General features: G+C 44.8%; 1 protein-coding gene across 1 annotated transcript; it reads right to left on the bottom strand.

The window, feature by feature from the left end:
• Positions 1–632: 632 nt before the first annotated feature.
• Positions 633–15,640, bottom strand: HYAL1 (hyaluronidase 1). The gene is made up of 4 exons (XM_060240036.1): positions 15,013–15,640; positions 9,949–11,355; positions 7,771–7,860; positions 633–1,532 (listed from the first exon to the last, which is right to left on the bottom strand). The coding sequence occupies exons 2-4, from the start codon at positions 10,861–10,863 to the stop codon at positions 1,209–1,211; spliced, it is 1,329 nt and encodes a 442-aa protein (XP_060096019.1). The 5' UTR covers positions 10,864–11,355; positions 15,013–15,640; the 3' UTR covers positions 633–1,208.
• Between the last annotated feature and the right edge of the window lie 8,146 nt (positions 15,641–23,786).

Raw genomic sequence — 23,786 nt, 5'->3', positions numbered from 1 at the left:
TCGCCCCCCATCAGAGCACACCGCAACAAGCTCGGCCCTACCGGCTTCGACACGGCCGGCATCTGATCTTTCTTTGAACAGAGCACTGGAGGAGGCTTCTCCCCCTTCCTTCCCAGAGCTGGAAGTGAGGGGGAGCGAAGCCTCCTCCAGAGCTCTGTTCAAAGAAGGATCAGATGCCAGCTGCATCAAAGCCGATAGGGCCAAGCCTGTCATGGTGCACTCCTCTGATCACGTCAGGGGGACAGAGCTCGGCACACGGCACTAGGAAAGGGAGGGGGCGGGCAGTGGTGGTGGTGGCAGCAGCAGCGGGGCGGGGGGAGAGGCAGGCAAACTAGGTGTTTGTCATGCGCACCAGGAGGGGGGGAGCCCAATTCAGCGCCCCCCTCCCAGCACCTTAGGCAACCACCTAGTTTGCCTAGTGAATGAGGTGGCCCTGTTGGCTATACTAGCCAGGAAATGCTTAAAAAAAAGGAATGATGTGCTGTTGCACCAATGGCCTTGTCTCCTACTTCACTCTCCTGCAACCAGATCCTGAGTCTGGGAGGCAGATGGTGACTCATGAGAAACTTAGGTTTTCATCATATAAAGTTGTTATGTATTTTCATGACAGCAAGGTGAAACTGGACACACACTCAAACCAAGACATCTCAATTTATTTAAAAGCCCGAGAACAGGACAGTTTTGCATCTCATAATAGCTTTAACAGACTAGGAGCCAGCTAGAAAATCACACACACAATAGACTAGGTGGTTGTGGAACTTTGCAGTGGAAGCCAAGTTCATAGCTAAATACAAACTGCAAGCAACATTTACTAGATTATGTAATTACAAACACAAGTATAGATGATTGCTTTATATTTTCCATGTAGTATGTTTTAGGTGTGGGTAGAGTATTGTAAAAAAGCTATCACTTCTCTCTCTCTCTCTCTCTCTCTCTCTCTCTGTATAGCTTGTGAGTGGAAAGTAGTGTTTAGGAGAAAGCCAAGTGTGCATCTGTACTAAGCACACCTATGTGTGTATGAATGCTCACATGTTGACTGGAAGGTATAGGCAGCTAATGTGACAAGACTGATGTGCTATATGCTTGTTACATGTGCTGCTCATGATAAAATAAGTATATGTCCTGTAGGAAAGTACTTTTCTTTCTGAAAAAGTATGCAAATACCTGCATGTATGAGCCCCCATGGAATTTATATTCTAGGTGGAGTATCACTGATTCCGAGATGACTTCTTGTTGCATTGTGGGCCATCCCAGCCACTATAACATCGGCATCTAAATTCTTCTGCCATCTTCACTTGTTCCTCTTCTGGCATGCGACCAGTCACAATTAAGCGTGGCTCTGTGGGATGCCTCTCAATAGTAAAGCTGGTAGGACTGAGGTGCAGAAAAGCTTCCGGGTGACTGTCTTGCCGCATGCAGCGTCCATGACTGAAACACAATATCTGGCTGCAAAGCCTGGCACTGCTGGTGACATTTATAATGTAGTGACCAAGGACAGTATCCATATACTTCTTCACATGAAGACAAGCTTCCTGAAAGGAGTCCAGAAAGAATTAGGTTGAAACAGAGAAATGCTATACTGATCTGCAACAGACATTTGTGGGACAAATTGTGTAAGAGTGGCAGACTCCAATCTGGAGAATCAGGTTTGATTCTCCACTCCTCAACATGAAGCCAGTTGGGTGACCTTGGGTCAGTCACAGTTCTCTCAGAGCTCTCTCAGCCCCACCTACCTCACAAGGTGCCTGTTGTGGGCAGAGAAATGAAGGTGATTGCAAGCCACTTTGACTCAGGGTAGAGAAGTGGGGTATAAAAACCAAGTCTTCTAAGAGCATAAATGGGAGGATTTCTGTTCCCATTCCCTGATTTGCAAGCCTTGGCCTCAGTGCCTCAAAAGTCACTTACAACATGAGAGTCACACATGATCACAGTTATAACCACAAACTTGGCCTGATTGTGCAGAAGGATAACCACAACATGGCTCCTGCACCAAAGACATTCTTCTCAACCTATACACATGGGAATTATTATTATTAGTTTATTTATATTCCACCCATTCCCCCAAGGGGGCTCAGAGCAGAGTACATCAAATAGATGATAATAAAACAAACAATTAAAACAGCTAAAATCATAATAAAATCAGTTACAGCATTAATCTCAGAAACTAATCAGCACTTTACATAACACGTATTATGATGTTACATAACCCACTGGCCCCCATCAGTAACGACAGTCCGAATAATGATGAAATAGCAATGCTATATTAATAGCATAATTTTTTCAGCACTGATGATGGTACGACATGATGGTGCAGCAGGGGAGGCCAACTGATCTAACAAATGGACGCCCGCTGCCTCATCCAAAAACCTGGTGGAACAGCTCTGTTTTACAGGCCCTACGAAAGGCTAACAAGCCAGGAAGGGTCTGGATCTCCGTAGGGAGCAGATTCCACCAGGTTGGGACCAGGACTGAAAAAGCCCTGGTCTTGGTAGAGGCAAGATGGGCATCTCTTAGGCTGGGGACTGTCAAAAGATCTTGGGAGGCCGAACAAAGCGACCTCTTTGGCATATATGGGGAGAGACGGTCCCATGGGTATGTTGGTCCCAGGCCGTGCAAGGCTTTAAAAGTCAAAACTAAAACCCTGAAACAGACCCGGTACTCTATAGGCAGCCAGTGCAGGCCACGGAGTGCTGGCCATATGCTCACCCATACAGGTGATGCAGTCATCAGGCAAGCTGCCACACTCTGCACCCGCTGCAGTTGCCGGATCAGCCTTAAGGGCAAGCCAGCATAGAGTGAGTTACAATAGTCCAGCCTGGAAGTAACCATTGCATGGATTGCTGTAGCTAAGTCTTGGGGGGATAGATATGGTGCTAGTTGTCTGATCTGTTGTAGACAGAAAAGGGCAGACCTGGCAACCATCATGACCTGGGCCTCCATAGAAAGGGAGGCATCCAGAATCACTCCCAAGCTCTTCACCTGTTGAGCTGGCACCAAAACAGCACCGTCCAAAGCTGGAAGCTGGATGCACGAACCCCCCCACCCCTCCGACTCAGGCACAGGACCTCCTACTTAGCTGGATTTAACTTCAGTCGTCTCTGCTGTAACCATCCAGTCACGGCTCCTAACACCTCAGACAGATGATCGGGGGCGGAGGATGGTCTACCACCCATCAACAGATAGAGCTGGGTGTCATCAGCATACTGGTGACGACCCAGCCCAAAACCTTGGGCAATCTGAGCAAGGGGGCGCATATGGATGTTAAATAATATTGGCAAGAGGATAGCTCCCTGCAGCACTCCACATATAAGTGGGTGCTGCATGGAAGTCTGCTCGCCAAGCATCACCCTTTGTCCCTGGAGAAAGGAGGAAAACCATTGTAAGGCCATGGTGAGGTGGTGGGTCAAAAGATCATAATTAACCATGTCAAATGCAGATGATAAATCAAGAAGAATCAGCAGCACTGACCTGCCTTGGTCCAGGTGCTTTCTCAGGTCATCTGTGAGGGCCACTAATACTGTCTCCGTCCCATGGCCTGGGCGGAAACCAAACTGGAAAGGGTCCAGGGCGGATGTTTCATCCAGGAAGACCTGCAACTGCTCCGCCACTGCTTTCTCATCTACCTTTCCCAGGAATGGTAAATTCAAAACTGGGCAGTAGTTGGCTAATACCCTAGGGTCTAAAGATGTTTTTTTCAAAAGCGGACAAATCACTGCTTCCTTCAGTTTCTCTGGGACTGTCCCTATTGCCAGGGACAATATCACCCAGAGAGTCCCTGATACCATCCCAGCAGGGGGCAAGTGGTGGGCTTCACTGCAGCCAGGATCCTGTCCACATCCTCCAATACGAGTTGACTGATGCAGTCCAATATAGGACCAGAAGATGGCCAAGGGGCTTCCAGTTCACATACTGTATCAACTGTGGCTGGGAGATCCTGGTGGAGAGTCAAGATTTTATCTGCAAAATGTCACATAAGCCTCAGAACCAATATCCAATTCCCGATCTTTTTGGTTGCTCGATGGCAGAGCTGTTAAGGACCGAATCACTCTAAATAATTGAGCGGGGCATGACTTCACAGACTCACAGAATCTGCATAGAAATCTTTCTTAGTGGACTTCACAGCCTTCCCATAGACTTTCATAAGCATTCTATAAGAAGTTCTAGACTCTTCATCACAAGCACGCTGCCACACTTGCTCTAGCTGTCTAAGCTGTTGTTTCATCCCTAGCAGCTACAAGGAATACTGCCCTGGCACAACAGCAAAGAGAGTGCCAGGGGGCAATGTCACCGATGGCAGTGGGGAGCCAAGAATACCAGTTCTCCACGAACTCATCTAATGACCTGCCAGAGGGGCATCATATCCTGCAGGGCTTCCTGAAGCCACTCTGGGTCCATTTGGTTCTGCAGGCGAGCATAAATCCACTTCCAATGACAGAAGTTGCAAGTCTAGCCAGACTTTCAAGGCATAGTGGTCTGATCATGGAACAGCATTTGCTGCCTTCAGGTCCGCTGATATCCCTGCCCCAAAGATCAAATCCAGCGTGTGCCCAGCCTGGTGGGTGGGAGCCGATACAAATTGGTTGAATCCCAGTGTCACCAGATCCTGAGCCTGTGAGGATGCTGCGTCATCAACATGGACATTGAAATCCCCCAGAACTAAGTCTGGGGAAGTCCAAAGCCCAGGCAGACACCGCATCCAGCAGGGCAGGTAGGCTCTCTGGTGGTGCTTTAGGCAGTCGGAACACCACCCAGATTGCCAAACTCTCCTCAGCTTCCCACACCAGGCCAGTGCACTCTATGCCAGTGATGTTCGAGTCAGGGAGGGCCCTGAAAGAAAAAGAATCTCAGATAAGCACAGCAACTCCCCTCCCCCGCCCATTTGTCCGAGACTGCTGAACGACGGCAAACGCAGGCGGGGTAAACTGGTTCAAGGTGACAGTTTTGCCGTCCCACACCCAGGTCTCCGTCATACAGGCCAGGTCCACTTGCTGTTTCATGATAAAATCCCATAGAGTAGTGATCTTATTGTTGATGGACCTGGGATTAATCAACACCAGTGAAGGAGATGGGTAACTCATCGTAGTCCCACAACCAACATGCCTTGGGATGGAACATAGCAGGGAAGGGGTCTGAGCATTTCCATATCTCCGGCCCCTTCCCTGTCTTTGCAACGTATGCCCACCATCATACCTTCCCTACCCTACTATAACTGGAATCCCCGACCCTAACATGGCCTCCCCCATGCAGTGCTATTTGGCCAGAAAAAGGTCCTGTTAGCGTTTGCTGGCAGAGTCCAATAAGTGGGTCTCCTATAAGCTAGTCCACACCTTCCAATGACCCACACCCCTCCAACCCCTTGCAAATCTATCGCCTCAATCTACCCAGATCTCATTCTCCTTTAAAATCTATAATCCAACCTAGAAATCCCCAATTAATCCCATTAATAATAATAACCAACTAATAATTAACTATGTAATTTACCAATAATCCTATCAATTAGTTAACTAATAATACAATTTCATACTACTAACTAACTGAATAATGCTCAACTAATAACAATAAATTATCTTAAATTAATGGACACAACAACTACTAGGAAACTAAATAAAATAAAAAACATTAAAATAAGGAATAAGCAAGCTTTGACAGTGACACTGTCAGTTTACAAGCACTGTCTCCTTGACTCTTTTTTTAGGGGGGGGGTGAGATGCTGCACATCCAGCCTTCTAGCGAGTTCTGGGGAACTCAGACTGCTTGCTCACAACTTCATGACATTTGTGTTCCTATTGAAAGGTGCTACACTGCTGCTGTTTTGACATGTTTCACTGTTTTTGGCAATGAGAATAGGAAACATATATGTAAGAACAAGAAGCTCAGCAGTTCTGAAAGAGTATGCTGCATCATCCCAGTATTTTAGGGACAACATGCTTTTATGTACATGAATTTGAAACCTGATAATATTTATGTTATGTTTGCCTTGCAATTTCATGCTCTTTTTTCTCCAGGGTTGGGGGCAGAGAGTGGCACTATGGGAGAGGGCCTCCCAGTGGTTCCTGCTGGATTGTGAAGGTCCCATAGGAAGCAATCCTCTCCCCAATGCTATTTAACATCGATATACACCCTCTCACCCAGCTGATCCATGGATTCGGGCTTGGGTATCACCAGTATGCTGATGGCACCCAGCTATATCTGTTAATGAACAAACAGATGGACTCAGCCCCAGATGCCATGACCAGGCATTGAGGACTCTGGCTGGTTGGTTGCAACAGAGCTAACTGAAGTTGAATCTATCAAAGATGGAGGTCCTGTACCTGAGCTTTTTTTTGGGGGGGGGAGGGGTCTGAATATGGGAATCCAGCTTCCAATTCCAACCCTGGGCAGGAAGCTACTGATGCTGTCACCCAGTGTTTGGAAATGAGGAGTGATACTGGATGTCTCCCTGATTGTCAGTGGAGGTCCAGGTCACAGCAGTTGCCAAATCAGCCTTTTTCCATCTTTAGCAGGTTTGGCAACTAGTCCCTTACCTTTCCACTCATGACTTGGCTATGGTAAGCCACGCAACAGTCACTTCCAGATGGGACTATTTTAACCCACTCTATGTAAGCCTACCCTTGTACCTGATCTGGAAGCTGAAGTTAGTGCAGAATGCAGCAATGTGTGACACCTTTGTGGGCACACATTCACCTGGTGCTGTGCAAGCTGAACTGGCTAGAGTTCTGGATCCAATTCAAGGTGCTGGTTCTTACCTTTAAGGCTCTGACAGGCCAGGGACCAATATACCTGAGGGACTGCTTCTTCCTGTATGTCCCCGAAGGGCCTTACATTCGGCTGATAAACATCTATTAGCAGTCCCTGGTCCAAAGGATATCTGCTTGGCCTCAACTAGGGCCAGGGCTTTTTTTACTCTGGCCCTGACCTGGTGGAATGAGCTCCGAATAGAGATCATGGCCCTGCAGGATCTCCTTCAATTCCACAGGGCCTTTAAAATGGAGCTATTCCGCCAGGCTTTCAGTTGAGGCTGCAAATATTATCTGGCCCCTCTTGCTCAAACTCCTTGTATGTTTTAATGTGATCATTGCAATTTCATGCTCTAACATGCCGTGAGCCTGTTCACAGGGAGGGTGGGATGGAAATTAAATGAATAAATTCTTTTACTTCAGTAAACATGCTGGCAGAGGTTCAGTCCTTGAGTTTAGTGACCATAAAAGAAAACTGCAGCACTTCCCCCATATGTAAATAGCAGGGTGTACATTTGTCTTTCTCAAAGCTAGCATATTCATGTCGAGCTATAAAATCAACTAGCATCCCAGAAAAAAAAGGTTAACCATCCTATATAATTCACCCCTAAATCACCCCCCTTCATACCTACAAGCTTCTCTATGGTTTGGAAAGATCTTTTGGCTGAAACCAACAGTAGCCCCACAGTGGAACACCTTATAATCTTTATTATATTTATTCAGATCCATTTCCACAGGGTTGATTACTGATGACTAGATGGAGATATGAAACATTTGCCTTGGGCAATACAAGGAGCCTGCAGCCAAGCAGTGAACAAAATCTAGGTCAGCTGTAATTCTAGCTATCATTCAAATTTCTAAATAATTGTTCTGGATGCAGGTGCACTCACACAGCTGCAGGTGTAAGCTTCCAAACACTAAGAACACACATAGAAATAAGTCCCGTTGACACCAGTGGGACTTGCTCTATAGTAAGTGTGCACAGGATTGCAGCCCGTGGATCTTCACAATCCTAATCTTCTGTATTATTTACCTGTGAGCAGCTGTAATTATCACTCCCCCACAAGATGACCCCAGCAGCACCTTGGGAAGCACTCTCTCCAATAGTGTGGACCAAGTCCTCCTGTAGAATAAGCAGAAGCCAGGATGATGGTGATAATAATAGCAAGGAAGACAAGGAAATTACAATTTTCTGTTTCATATCTAGAACACCTACACTTTGGTCCTAAATGGTGAAGTCTATAACATTCTAAACCCGCTGAAATCTGCACTGTTAGACAAATCTACTGCAAATGGGAAGGGTCAGCAGTCATTACCATGGCCAAGATGCTCCATTACAAGCTGAATTTTTAAAATGCCTGTTAAAGCTTTTGTATGGAAGCTTCTTCCATGAACGTCTAAATGAAATGAGTTTACATTCTTGCCTTTTAATGGGCTTTATTTATTTTACTGACTTTTAACCATGTACTCATTAGTCTGCCTATCATTTCCTTCTCGATGTCTTACCATTATCATAATTTGCCCCTTCCTTCCAAGTAGGCAACATTTTGGAGCCATCTTCTTTCTTCCCAGACACCCTCCCCCCCTCAGCTATTGCCAAGTGCTGATATCTCTTCAGCATTTTCAAAGATCACCCATTCTTCTCCCCCACCCCCCACCTTGTTTAACTTTGGGGTTGGACCCAATGATCTTCTCATGCATAGATTGTGGATCTTCGCCTCCCCACCCCCCCAGCAGTCTCTTTCAGCCCTGGAAAAGTTGAGTCATGGGGTCATAGGACCAGCATGGAGTAATAGCTGCATCAGTTGGTGGGCTGCACTAAAAAGAAGGAATGGGGGGAATTGTTTCCCCCACTCCCTCTTCTGTCAGCAGAAATCTGTCGATAGCCCACTCGGCTGATGAAAAGGCTCTTACTATGTGGCTATTACTCCACATGGATACCACAACCTTGAGAATCAACATTCCCAGGGCTAGAAATGGCTGGTGAAAGAAGAGGAAAGCGGAGAAGATTAGTAATCAACAGCACCTTCTGCTGACAGATTGCTAAATCCAACCCCTTCTTTTGACTATTTTATTTATCTACTTCATTTATCCCCTGCTTTCATCTCCAGGCACCTTATATTGTTCTCCATTTGATCTTCACAACAAACCCGTAAAGTAGCTTAGGCTCAGAATGTATGACTGACCCCAACTTCCATGGTAAAGTGGGGAATTCAAACCTAGATCCATCCTAACCACTACATAACACTGACTGCTGTACAACCTTCTGCTTGTCTTCCTCCTCCTCCGCTAGCACTACAGTAATGACTCCTTCTCACTAGGATGTCATCACCTTCCCTGAAAATATCATAATGGTGCCCTTGTAATTTTCTGTAACTGCTTTTGAAGCCCCTAAGTCCTTCTATTTAAAGCAAGCAACAACTCTCCTTGCTCAAACCACTCATTTTTCCTCTCACTCCTAATCTCCTGTCACCACACACACACTTTTGCTCCGTTTCTTTACATTTCTTTCACACCACTGCCTGTGAATGGAACAGGCTTTCCACTGTTGTGATGTCAAGTCCCCTGTTCTCCTTTAAGGTGGTTTCTACAGAGACAGGCTTGTGTTGTATCTCTGTTGCTGCTGCAACTGCCAGTACAACACAGTGGTAAGAGAGCTTCCACATGGCAGATTCCCCTTCTGTTTCCCTGCCCCATCCCTCCTGTCCTTGAGCCACTGAGGCTTTTATTTACCACCACTGTTATAACATTACATCAATAATAATGATACTAGATCCGTATACCAGGGTTCACTGAATTCCCAGATTTCATGTTTTTAAAACAAAGTAAGTTTTCAACCTTTTTCATTGCAAAGAAAAGGAGAAAGATGTATCTCTACAACGAAAGGATTAATAAAAAAAACTAGAACACATGGGTAAAAAAAAATCAGCAATTTTGACACTTTTAACATTGAGAAAGATACTAGGAAATGAATGTTTTTTTTTGGGGGGGGGGGAATTGGAAAATATTTGCCATGTCTATCACTTATTTAGAAAATAACTAACAATTTTTTAAGGCTGATGGCATACAGAATAGAAGATATTAAGCACACATAGAAGTACATTCCACTGAAATCCATGGGAAATATTTCCACATAATATTTTTAGGTTAAACATTCATTGGTGAGTACCTCTCAATATACTTCATTGAAACACAGACAATAGGAGTTTACCTGTGACAGGAAAGCCATCTGGGTATGCTCATATATAATGGAAGCATAAGGTAACACTGGAATGCTGCCATTCCTTGTCTGGTTCACCATCCTGAATGCTTCCTGGACTCGATGACGGACAAATTCCAGACTTTTGTTGAGAAGTCTAATCTCCTTGGGGAGATAAATGCTTGGATAGAGAGCCAAACTCTGGTTCCAGAGCCACTGCAGTTTTTCATTTCTCTGCTTCTCAATCTCTGGACATTCTGCTGTGTAATTGTCCTGTTTGTTTTCATAGTTATAGCAGTTTGGGAAGCCATAGAATCCCCAGAAACCCCCAGGCCTTAAAGTTTTGCCAAGTACCAAAGTCTGCTCCATGAACGCCTGGCTACTTTGCTCAAATTCCAGCTGGGCTTTCTTAGCTACTTTGTCAGTGGACCAGTCTGGGTGCAGACCCTTCACCAGATCCATAGATTTATTCTTATAGATTTCCATGGAGCCCCAGTTCCGAACCCACAACGGACGCCAACTCTCCCAGTCAATTACTGCCAGGCCTTTGAAGCTGGTCTCTAAGATAGTTTTTTTAATGTCTTGCTGAGCCTTCCAGAGATGATGTTCTAGACTGGCATTCTGTGGAACACCCCCATAAACTACAGTTCCATTCTTGGTATAATATGGATAATATCCTAACCTGTTGCTGTAGAAAAGGGTCATTTGCTTGCCCAAGAATGATTCATTCCGGTTTACAACCACATCAAAAATCCTTAAGTTGAGAGACACGTTGTATTTCTCTTGGCATTCTTGACTTGGAGCATTCCAGACAGTGAGAAATGGGAGATCCTCGAGCAAGTGGCCTCCTCTAGCTATTCCATGGGTCCAAGCCATTGTGAAAATATTCAACAAGCACACCCAAACGGTTAAACATGCCATATTCATAACCTCTAATGACGTATTTACTGAAATACCTGGAAAGAGTGCTGCTGTTTCGCTCCCTTCAAAACCATCTGCTTCTGGCAGAATTATGAAAGCAGAAGACTACTCCAATTCCAGCATACGTGGAAGTGAACAAAGGGGAAAGAAAAAGAGAACGACTCAGCAGTTCCCTTCTTTAACTCACCTCTAAGATGAGGAAGCTGTGACAAAGGAGATTACAAATTCTTGCTTACTCCTTCTCTTCTATTTCCATATACTTCCTGTGTTAAAGCAAGCAACAAACAGCAACTGCTGAATTCTTCAAGGATGTCAAGAAGACAATACTGACACTAGCCTTTAATTGTAGCTGTTTCAGTGACTGTGCCCCTTTGCTTTTGCACTTTCTTCAGAACAAGATTTGGTAATTCCTCCAAGTAAAGTCCTTTTTCTTCTGACAGATCACAGGTATGTCATGCTGTACTGATTCCAAATGAATGACCTTAAGAGACTGATGTCCTATATAAAAAAAGAAAAAGGATCAAGTGAGCATATTGTCAAAGCAACAGGGATCTAACTGCCACGATCAAGGTGTTTGCATGCACTTCGCACCCATTATTTCAGTAATCCTAATAGCCCTGTATGGTAGGCCAGTGTCATAAGTCCCAAAGAACAATGGCTCACCAAAAGCCACTAAGTGAGCCAAACTGAGATGTAAACTGGTTTCCACACCTCATAATCATGCCAGCAGGATCAAACTGGAAAAAGAGAGTTCAGACTGGAATGGTGTATCAAGCTGTCCTTTAGTAACAAGGTTAGATCACATGACACTGATATACACATGGCTCCCAGTTGCTGCCGAGTACTGATATCTTTCTGATACACCTATATCCAGAAACATTCCACACATCTGTACTTCAGCTATATGCATGTGCGCGCGCACGCACACACACAAAGCTGTCCTATACTGAATGAGTTCATTGGTCCATCAAAGTCAGTATTGTTTTCTGAGACTCGCAGCAGCTTTCCAGACTCTTAGGCTGAGGTTTCTGACATCATCTACTTACCTGTTTTATTTTTAGTGGAGGTGAGGATGGGCATTGAAACTGAGACCTGCTGTAATGCCAAGCAGATGCTGTACCACTGAACTACAGCCTTTCTGCTAGACCATACCACTATTGCTCTGCCATGCCCAAGGCCTTATTGGCCTCTCAGGTTAGACTTGGCACTCAAGGCTCATCAGCTTCCTGCATCACAGACATCTCAATCTTCTTTTGGCATGATCTAAGCAGGTGATGCTGCCTCTGCAGGACTGACCCTGAAAGTGCTATGAATTCAATTATACCAGAGTACATGGTGGTCCTGGGGAAGGCAATGGCAAACCACCCCGCAAAAAGTCTGCCGTGAAAACGTTACGAAAGCAACGTCACCCCAGAATCGAAAACGACTGGTGCTTGCACAGGGGACTACCTTTACCTTTTACATGGCGGTCCAACAAAAGCACAGTTGTGAGGAAGCTCACAACAATCAATGGTTATTGGCATAAAAATGGCACCACTGTGTGCCAGCTCAAGGACTAAATGGCAGCTGGACGGGACATTCATGGCAGTAGATAAAACATAGGCAAATAGAAGACACAAACTGAAGCCTCCATATGCCTTTCCTCCCATGAACTTCAAGAGCATATAAAAGTTAAGATTCAACAGCACAAGTCAGAGCAAAGGCTTATTAGAGATGCTTTGAGCACAGCTGGGAGCCAGTGTGGCACAGCAGCTCAAGTGTCAGACTGGGATCTAGGAGGCTGCTATCCATGGAAGCTTTCCAGGTGACCTTAGACCAGTCACACATTTCCACAGCCTACCCTACCTAACACGATTGCTGTTGAGGATAAAACGGAGGAGAGGGAAATGATGTAAGCCTCTCTGGATGCCCACTGGGGAGAAAGGTAGGGTACAAATAAAAAATAAATCTGACCATGGGAGTTAATTACTCTGCATATTATGCAATCAACACCCCCCTCCAAATATGAGATCCAATTTGCAATTTTAGCAAAATGTACAAGGTCACAGATCATTTATCATCTATGGACATCTGCCAATTGTCTGCATGAAGTGCAACACTGAACAGAGATCAACAGATGCATAGGAGCATGTTGAAGTCTTACTGTCTGACCACTGGAAACTCCAACAAGTAGTGAAGAAGTCAGGGGCACACCAGCAGAAGCAGCAAAAGAAATCAAGGTGTTCAATAAATCTTTCATTATTACTTCCTGATTCCAACACATTTTGCCTATGGCTTCGTCAGGGGATCCGTTACAATCAAGGAAAATACACTTGTACAATTAAAAAGTCATTTAAAACATGTATAATCAAGACAATTCATTTAGAATATTTTTTAATTAAGGTTAAAAATCATAGAAACCTAGAAACTGAAAAAGTATTTTAGAAAAACAGTGATTATTTTAAAAGATTTTATAATAATTTAAGCCTATCAAATTATCAAAAATAATGCTTAACTGAACAACTAATAAAGGATTTTCTCAACAGTTTGATTTCTTTTGCTGCCACTAGAAACTCCAATCAGAAATATGATTTCTGACAGACATCAAATCCAATTATTTCCATTGTTTACCTTTCCAGATAATTTATCTCATTGACAAACTACTTTTTTCTCCCTTCATTTAATCCATTTTTTAATTTTCCTCCCCTTTTACAGACTACTCAAGCGCTTAATCCCATGTTAGTATTCACAATCACAAGACCAACTCAAGTGAAATCATCTGACTCATTTCCCATAAGATTGTTAATCATTTACAATTGCTGACCATCCATCATTCTGAGAACTGCTTTTGCTTCACTGGAAGTCTATGAAACAAAAAAACCCCAAACACCACTGATAATACCACTAAAACAGAGAAAGTGACCCATGAATACACCTACATAAAGAAAAGCAGGGCAGAGTTACAAAGTTGGCTTTGACCATCAAGATGAATAAACTGGCAATTTGGGAGGTGCTTTGGATCTACAGATGAACACAAGCATCCCAAGCCTTGTCTGTGTAGGGCCACTGGTCAATACTTTCAGCCTTTCCCTGAGAGGCATGTTTTGGCCAAAGTTGTTCACACTTTGATCACATCCAGGCTAGATTACTGCAATGTGACCTTTGAAGACAGTTCAGAAGCTACAGCAGGTACAAAGATACAACAGCCACATAGCTGATCAGCCAAAACTATAAGGTGTGAACCTTGCCAGTTTTAAAAGAACCACACTGGCTGCCAGCTAGCTTCCTGGCTCAGATTTGAAAAATGGCTTGGGGCTGGAGTATTCAAAGGACCACCTGCTCCAATATTAACCTGCCCATCAATTGTGGTTTCTTTGGAGGCCCAGTTCATAAGAACTTAAAATAAGCCATATTGAATCATGCCAATGGACCATCCAGTCCAACACTCTGTGTCACACAATGACCCAAAACCCAGATGTCATCAGTAGGTCTACCAGTGATGCTGGAACTCCAGAAGCCCTCCCACTGTTGCCCCCCAAGTACCAAGAATACAGAGCATCACTGCCCCAGATAGTGTTCCCTCCATCTATACCTTGCAGCTAATAGCTACCAATGGACTTCTGCTCCGTATTTATTCAGTTCCGTCTTGAAGCTGCCTATGCCTGTAGCTGCCACCACTTCCTGCAGGTGTGAATTCATGAAGTGTGCATGCACACCAAAGCTTAAAGCTTGAATAAACTTTGTTGGTCTTAAAGGTGCCACTGGATTCGGACTTGTATAAAGCTGTTTCTTTAGACTCAAGTGTTCTCCCCCAAGATCACCTTCTCCCTCAACCCCGGAAACTCTTATCTTTGTATTTGGTTGTTACAGAAGCCCTGTTTTTGCATTGGTTCTTATGCAGAGTCTGCGTAAAGTGATCTGTTTTTTAAAACACCGTGATAAGCATTTTATGTTTAAATACTTCCTAAATGTGCCTTTGACAAACTAAGATGAACATCCCAACGAAACTGTATTTCTCTGGCAATAGCTTCAGCCAGTTTGGGGCAACCGACCGGCCTTTCTCCCCCTCTCGTCTGGGGGGTTCTCCCCAAAAGAGGGGGAAGACGGAAAAAGCGAGGCGGACACGGGAACAATGGCTTAAACTCAGCCAGGAAATATGGAAGAGAATACACTCACCGGCTCCTGGGAAAGCGGAATTTGTCCCAACACCGCCCCTTTTCCAAGCTTCTGGCCTATGGGAACGGAGTGGAGACGTCACTTCCATTCCAACATGGGATGGGTGGATTGCCAACATAATCCGTGTTCACGCATCCTAAAGTGTAGAGAGTTAAGGAATCGGGCTAAGGGGGGGGGGGGGGTGTGAAGACGCATTAGAAATATTTCCAAATTCTAAGTGCCCCGCTGATAAAGAGAAAGAAGCCAGGGTGGCGTGAGTGTCGGGGCTGGGCACTCCTCTCTAGAAAGTCTGGCTTTCAGATATACAGTTTACTTGTTTCCGCAAGGAGCCATTGGCTACCCGGAGTGAAGCCTCTAAACGGAGGTTATCTAACGCCATCTAGCTCAAAGGCAGCGCCTTCTCACTGTGCAGGTATCAAAGGGGCGATCGGGGATAATCGCCTCCTGCTTTAATTATCTCTGTTCTGGATGCCGCTTTCGGGGTCCATCGATTTTAAGAGATCGAGGCCTCGCGTGGGGTATTGCTCGGCAGATGGCAGCACAAGCCCCGCACATTCCTCCCGCCTCGGTTTGTAGCTCATTAGGAAAGCAGCTGGCCAAAAACACGGGGGGAGGGAGAACAAATCCCTTTTCCTTCAGAGTCTGGTTTCTATTATGCAGCCAGCCCTGCTTGCTTGGACTAAGAGGAGGGGGCGGGAGGGATTCTGCGAAAGGAAACAATTAAACGCTGCGGCTTCTGGAGACGGGCTCGGAGCTCTATTGGAGATCGTGGACGCTTAACTCTTGGTCATCCGAAACTGACGCGCCGCGGTAAGAGGCTATTGGCCTTCCGCCACTCTTCCACTCAGCTGGCAGTGATCTCTACTAGACCGGCTAGACTGGGGTCTTTGAGGCATTAGTAAGCAATGCTTATACCTGCCAGAGATTTAAAATATCATATATCCAGATTCAGAAACACTAAGCTTCTGGATCCCAGAGCCAGGAGGCAACATCAGGGGAAGGTCTTGGCCTCTATGCTTTGTTGGCTGTCCAGAGGAACTGACTGGCCACTGTGTGAGACTGAGACAGGACGCTGGACTAGATGGGCCATTGATCTGATCCAGCCAGGGTTCTTAAAAGGGTTTCTTAAAAGGCTTTTGTATTCTATATATTAAAGTGTGGAGTGGATAAAGTGCTGTACTTGGGACGTTCAATAATATGTTAATTTCCTGTCTCAACTATGGTTGTCAGTTTGTTTTAATACTGTGTCTTTAATGGATGCATGTCAAACACTGACCTAAAGCTTCTCCCGGCATGCAGTTGCAGTGATGGAGGGAAACTGCTTCGGTACTTTTTTTTTCTTCTGGTCATGCAATTGTTAAGGCGACAGATGTCTTCCAGAAACCAAAGTGGCAACTTGAGTACCAGCCTCACAAGGTGGTGTTCCCTCACTTCACTTAACCAGGTTCATCTCATAACTACCAGATGACTCAAGCCTCAAGCCTGCAAAAACGATATCTCTGAACATGACTAAAGCAGCTAGAACTTTTTTAGCACAGAAATTGCTAGCCTTAATTCTTTTTACACTAATACCAATTTTCATAGCCTCAATTTCTCAGTAAAATGGAACAGCTATGCCAAGTCAGCAAATCAGTGTCCATTTTGGCTCACTTATACTGTGAGAACGGCTGGCCTCAATTACCAAAATTAATTCAGTTTTGCAAGATGGATTTTTTTGTACTCCAGCTCCATAAAAAATGTCAGATTAGAATCATAAGATGCCATCCTTGGTTCTACAATATTCTAGTAAACATCTCACTGCCCAGCCCAACAGCACTCCAGGCATAAAGCATACTCCATCTACTGCACCCAACAGCAATCTGCCTTCATATATATTCTTGCTCTTCATGGACCTAGCCTCCAAGAGCTTGGACATACCTGAGTACACATGTACTTGCTGAGTATCTGCACATAGAGATGCCCCTCACTCCCTTGTATGGTTTCCCATCAGGCACTTCAAAGAACAGCTATTTCTTCACACACACACTGTGGCTAATGGTAGCTTCAGAGTAGTGCAAGATATTGAGAGCAAACAGTCTCTAACCATGTTTTCTAAAAGTTCACAAAATTAGGCACACATGAGAAGCACGGAGATTGAGTCACTTGCCATTGCTAATGCCACATGCAATAGTCAACAAATCAGACCATAGAAAAGAACTGAAGGAGAGGGGAACTTGCTTCAAAGAAAGTAGGTACCGTTTTCTTTTACTGTTCCAAACACATTGTTGCTAGGGAGATATAACTTGCAAAACTATTGTTAAAATATTCAGCCACTTTTGATACCCATAAATTAATGTTATTTTTGAGTGGCTTCTGTAAAGAATGGACAGTTAATGGGGCAAACATTTTCTTTGCTGTTGTTTTAAATTATTAAATGTTTTCTTGGTGTATGTCTTATAGGCTGTTAAACCTGAATAAAGTAAAGAAAGCATGTACACACCAGTCCTCCAGGGTGAAATGGGGCATTCCTTCTTACAAGGAATTCCCACCACCAGCTCCACCTTTTGCTGCCCCCCCCCCCATCTTCAACTCTTCCTCCCACAGAAAAGTCTGGCCAAGTTGTGAAATGCCAGGCCCAGTTGCATGGTGGAGAACCAGCAAGGGGACCTCACTTGCTCCTATATTCCCTCCCAATATTTCCTCTTTCCCTCCTCCAAACAACCTCCATATCCTCATCTTCCCATGCTTCTTTCTCTCCTTCTTTCCTACCAACCAACCTATCTACCTTTTATTGGTTCCCATCTTCAGCTATATTATTTGCTTCATTTATGCCCCACCTTTCTCCACCATGGGGTCCCAAAGCTGTTTACATCATTTTCCTTTCCTCCATTTTATCTTCACAACAACCCCATGAGGAAGATTAGGCTCTGAGAGACAGTGACTGGCCCAAAGTCACCAAGCAAGCTTTCATGACAGAGTGGGATTTGAACCTGGGTTTCCCAGATGATCCTATGACTCATGCAAGTTGTATGGTAGCAAGTTACCCATTGGTTGCCTGACTCTTCTGAGCCTCCTACAAAGGCTAAAACCTTGCTCCCTCCACCTGCCTTTTACTGACAGAAATCAAGGCTTGAAAGCAGGAAATAATACTGTGGATCCTAGCAACCTCAACAATGGCCCCATGGGATCTCCTTTCTTAAAAGTACAGAAACTGTTTCTATTTGGTTGTGGGTTTTTTTTAAATGTTTGTTTAGGGGGCTAGATTTCAGATTTTTTTTTACAAACCTGGGACTTTTCTCAAGTTTTTGGAAGGAGCTGCCTTGTATGATCATGGCTCCACTTTATGGATTTAACAGTATCCACAGATTTGGCCAAGTTGAGAATTAGATATAATGATTCATAATACAAGATATGGTTGTTCCATATAGGTGACTCTGTGCAACAGTTTTGTATACAGTTTTGTATTTAATAAATTACTTTGGCAACAAAAGCAAATTTCCCATCTGGAAAATACAGACAAAAGTTGTAATTTCCCTAAGATTTCAGTGATATTTAAGAAACTTAACACACAGTGACTTTTAAGGGAGGCTGTATGTATTTTGCAGTATTCCAAGACAAGAAGAGAATACAACAAAATACAATACACAGTCTGTCATAAAAGTTATATTTCTTTATTCTAGAAATGTCATATATTTACTAAAGTTTTTTAGGCATACTGAATGATATAGCACAGTGGCACCTCCTGCTCCACATACATATTTGCCAAATATTACCAGACCCAAGGTACCATCCTGTGCTCATCCACTTAATGCGACTACTCCCAGGAATGTGTCATTAATATTGTGCTCACAAACATAATTGTCATTTCTGACCCATATAGATTCTCTTAGTGGAGAAATTATGTAGAGTGTAACAGCATGGACATCTGGTGATCTGGGTGTGCGTGTGTGGGGGGGTGGGCTAGGTGGGTAGATTGAACTTTATTGTGTAGCACATAACATTCCAGTCTGAAACTGTAGAAAAACAGGCTTACAATCCTTGTCTTCCTGAAATGATAAAGGCTAGGGTGGGTGGAGGGTGGAGAGTGATTTCCAATGTACTCCTCTGATGAAAGAGCTTGTAAATTGAGGTGGGTGGATGGGGAGCAACATTCTTGGCAAGCTCATCAGAGGAAAAGAAAGCCAATATTCTATGTGGGATTAGCCTCTCCTTTCCCCCACACCACTACAGAGTGATGATGGAGAGGACTTCCCAGACACATTTTAGCACACACTTTTCTATTAATGCTAAATTCACATTAGTGCCAATCCATTGCCAATGATAGAATATCCTTTTTACTGGAACACTAATAGCTATCTTCTATACTTGACACATATAGAGAAACAGGAGAGATGCACCAGTACTGAAGAGGGGGTGCCCAGAGCCTCCCAAGAACAAATGCAGTGTCAATTTTGAAAATGGGGGAGGGGGGTGAGCCTTGCTAGAGTTCACAACTTTTTTAAAAGGAAAAGAGGAGTGCTCTTCTGAAAAAGCAAGAACAACAAATGAAATACAATTCTCAATACAACCTTCTGGAAAGACTTTAATCAGACCTTGGCATAGCTGGTTCTTACTCAGAAGATTTTAACATAGTAGCCAGCTGCAGTTGTGTCTCCAGAGTGTCACCCAGGTAGCACAAACCATGTCGGTGGTATGGTGCTTCTCCAAGTTCCCAACGGTCCCTCAAGTTTAAGTTGGAATCAACTTTATACAGACCATTAAAGAAGATGAACAGTGTGTCAGCTGCAACAAGGCATGAGGGAGGGAGGGAGACATTGTGCAAGATCCCTCCCCCCACCTGCTATGTGAATGGGCTGCAACTTCTTTCATTACATACAAAGGCCTCCCTCCTCCCTCACCCCCATCCCAACTAACATAGACCTTTTCTGGAGTTCCAGTCCTAAACATTTTAAATTGGGAGTCAGCATCCTTTTCTTTAATGAGAGATAACTTCTGAGTGACGGGAAATTGCCAGCTAGCTCTGCCATGTTACCAGAAACTGAGCACAGATGAGGAAGAGTTTCAGAAAATGAAGCTACCAGCTAAGGAGCAGAGAGAAAAATCCTCTTAAACAAAAGTATTTTAAAAAAGGCTACAGCAGCTCTTTCCACAATCTTTTCTTGGGTCATCTGGGAGTGCATGAGCTACAGAGGAGACATAACACTGCACCTCAGATAATAGGATACTGCTAGTTACCTCCATGCTTGAGAGGAGATGGATGGAAGAAGAAGACCACAGATTTATACAACGCCCTTCTCTCTGATTTGAGCAGACTTCGGAGGATGGTAGTAGACAGGAGGGCCTGGCGTGACTTTGTCCATGGGGTCACAAAGAGACGGACTCAACTGTGTGACTGAACAGCAACAACAACTTCTCTCTGAATCAGAGTCTCAGAGCGGCTTACAATCTCCTTTATCTTCTTCCCCAACAACAGATATCCTGTGAGGTGGGTGGGGCTGAGAGGACTCTCACAGAAAGCTGCCCTTTCAAGGACAACTCTTGCAAGAGCTATGGCTGACCCAAGGCCATTCCAGCAGCGGCAAGTGGAGGAGTGGGGACTCAAATTCGGTTCTCCTAGATAAGAGTCCACACACTTAACCACTACACCAAACTGGCTTTCTCAAACTGGAGAGTAACAACAGGGTCTCAGTTAATTACTCTTAGCATCCCACAACTAGAAAGGATACATTTACATAACAGTTTCCAATTCTGACATATTTATTTGCTTCACTGAGTGCCTCCCCCCCCCCCCCCGGGAGTTAAATCCAAACAAATAGTAATCATATAAATTTAGTTTGTTATTCCTGTTTGGTTCTTGCATCTGTTAAAACACAGCTATCCACCTGAATCCACAGCAGCCAGTAATCTACCTATTGGAGAACATTTTGCTATATACAAAAATCCAGGACCTGTGAATAAGGCACAAGCCCTTTTGCACTCTTGTAAGCAACTGTAAGAGAATTCACAGGCTTGTTCAGTGCAGCATTCACTTGGGTGGCTTGGGAGCTGATCCAAGTTTGGCCACCAAATTTCAAGCAAGAGTATCAGTGGAAGAATGTTGCCAGGGACTGGCAAGAGGACAGGTTTCTCTCTGCAGTTGTTAGCTGAGACAGGGCTAGCTCGCTGTGCTAAGAGTCCAAGTCAAGCACCCCTTTCCCTGCTTACCAGTATGAAGGGAAGCTGGTACAAAAGGGACTTCTTTTCCCCTCTCTCATTTTGTCAAATTGCTTTAGGTTGGTTGTGGGCTGCTTCCATCCCCTGGCAGTGCCATGTAAGGAGTGAAGTGAAAGGAGGTAGAGAAGGAGATACGAGAGTTTATGCCCCTTAGAATGACATACCATGTAAGGAGCATATGCCTGGGATTTCTACCACCTGCAGTTAAGAAGAGGAGATTGTGGAGAAGCATGGCAGCTTTGCTAACTGCAAATGGGGTAGTCTGTTACAAGCAAAACAAAAGTCCAGTGCCACTTTGAAGACTACCAGCATTTATTTCAGTACAAACTTTTGTGAGTCACACAGCTTTTTTCTTCAGATGTGTCTGGGAATTCTGCTTAAGGGGAAGGTTCCCCCACTCAATTGGAGTGTTTCCCTTAAATGAAGTTTTCAGTTTGATTTCCATGCACATATCTGAGGAAGTGAGCTGTGTGACTCACAAAAGTCATATTGAAAGAAATGCTGGTAGTCTTTATGGTGCCACTAGACTTCTTTTTTTATTTAGTTGTATCAATTGCAGTCACTTTTCCAAGGTGAAGTGCCTTTTGATGCTGGCGTGTGATGCAGGAGTGGAGGCACATAAGTTAATTTGGGAATATCTGCTTCTCATCAGTATGAGAATTCTGAGCATTTTGAGGTTCTGTGATGAGTGAACTCAGGCACTCTGTTCTTGTTCTTCTTGGAACAAGGCAATATTTTCAGCACTAGAATCAGAGCTATGAGTAGCCATGTGGCCCTGACTGGATAGCTGATGGTTGCTCTCAGGCATTACCACAATGAAAGGGGGGGGGGCTTCACTGCCACCACTTGAGAATCATCAAAGTTAGTCTGTTTGCAGGAAAGGGATGGACTTGCTCTCTGTGCTACCATTGACACTTGCACCATTAATCTTTAACTTAACCCCCAAGACAATAGAATTTACCTACTCTTCTCATCACTGATCCCACAAGTGTCTTGCTATTTCACAGTATGTACCTGCCATGAGCAACCCTCTACCATGGAAGAGGCTACCTTCTCCCTGAACCTAAGAAGATAGTGCGGACATGCTTCGAGGGAGGTTACTGTATAGGTAAAAGTACATTTTACTGTACTTAATGTCATATTTTAAAATTGTGATGTTGGAACTCTCATCAGTTAATGTGTGTGTCATGTGTTGATATATAGAGTAAAAATAAATCAGACCAGGACAGGTGCAGATTGGCCACTGGAAATAATCCTAGTGGGCTGTAGGGTTGCCAATCCCCAGGTGGGGGCAGGGGATCCCCTGGTTTGGAGGCCCTCCCGCTGCTTCAGGGTCGTCAGAAAGCAGGGGGAGGGGAGGGAAATGTCTGCTGGGAACTCTGTTATTCCCTATGGAGATTTATTCCCATAGAAAATCATGGAGAATTAATCCGCGGGTATCTGGGGCTCGGGGGGGGGCTGTTTTTTGAGGTAGAGGCACCAAATTTTCAGTACAGCATCTAGTGCCTCTCCCCAAAATATTCCCCAAGTTTCAAAACGATTGGACCAGGGAGTCCAATTCTGTGAGCTCCAAAAGAAGGTGCCCCTATCCTTCATTATTTCCTATGGAAGGAAGGCATTGAAAAGCCGTCCCTTTAAATGTGATGGCCAGAACTCCCTTTGGAGTTCAATTATGCTTGTCACAGCCTTGATCTTGGCTCCACCCCTAATGTCTCCTGGCTCCACCCCCAAAGTCCCCAGATATTTCTTAAATTGGACTTTGCAACCCTAGTGGGCTGGCCTGCCCCCACTCCAGGGGCTACCCAACCCCAAAAAGTGGGGTATGCACTCCAGTAAGGGACAGAGCTGCTTCACCCAGCAGGGGGACAGGGCTACCCTGGTCAGCCTCACTGTGGGGAAGGGAGAAGCTTCCTAGCCTTACCACAACAAGAGATGGGAAAGGGCTGCCTTGCCCAGACTCACCTTGCCTGTGAGGGAAAGGATGGGACCACACTGCCTGGTTTTGCCTTGGCCAGCAAAGGACAGGATATAAGCACTTGGCCTTCTCTTGCCCAAAGGATGGGACCTCGCCTGGTAAGGGACAGGAAGGTGCTGCCTGGCTCAGCCACACTGCCATGGGGGAGAGAGCTGCTGGCCTAGTCTCACTGTCATGAGGAATGGGGCTGTCCTGCCCAGCTTCACCTCTCCCAGAGATGCCACCCCACCCAGTTTCATCTTCCGTGGCAAGGAATAGGACTGGGCTGCTCTACCCAGCTTCATCTCGCCCAGCTAGAGATAGGGATGCCTCACTACGGGACAGGACCGGGCTGCTCTGTCTGCCTGACCTCACCTTGCCCAGGTACCTTTGCCAGTCACTTCTTTCACTCCCTCTTTTGGGAAACAGAACCTGAGCAGTCTGAGGTCCTTTTCTTCCCCCTCAGTCTGCCCCTGAAGAAGCAGTATTTTTGTGCCCAAGCTAGCTGTTTGATCACATGATTTTCCAAATTTCCACAAAAGCCAGTGGTTATTTGAACGATCATTTAGCCTTAGAGAAGAGTGAGAATTTTCAAAGACAGACATTTAGAAACAGAGCAAATAAGTGA

Source organism: Heteronotia binoei, chromosome 5 (assembly GCF_032191835.1).
Source record: "Heteronotia binoei isolate CCM8104 ecotype False Entrance Well chromosome 5, APGP_CSIRO_Hbin_v1, whole genome shotgun sequence".
Taxonomy (NCBI): domain Eukaryota; kingdom Metazoa; phylum Chordata; class Lepidosauria; order Squamata; family Gekkonidae; genus Heteronotia; species Heteronotia binoei.
This window is presented reverse-complemented; position numbering and strand designations above follow the sequence as displayed.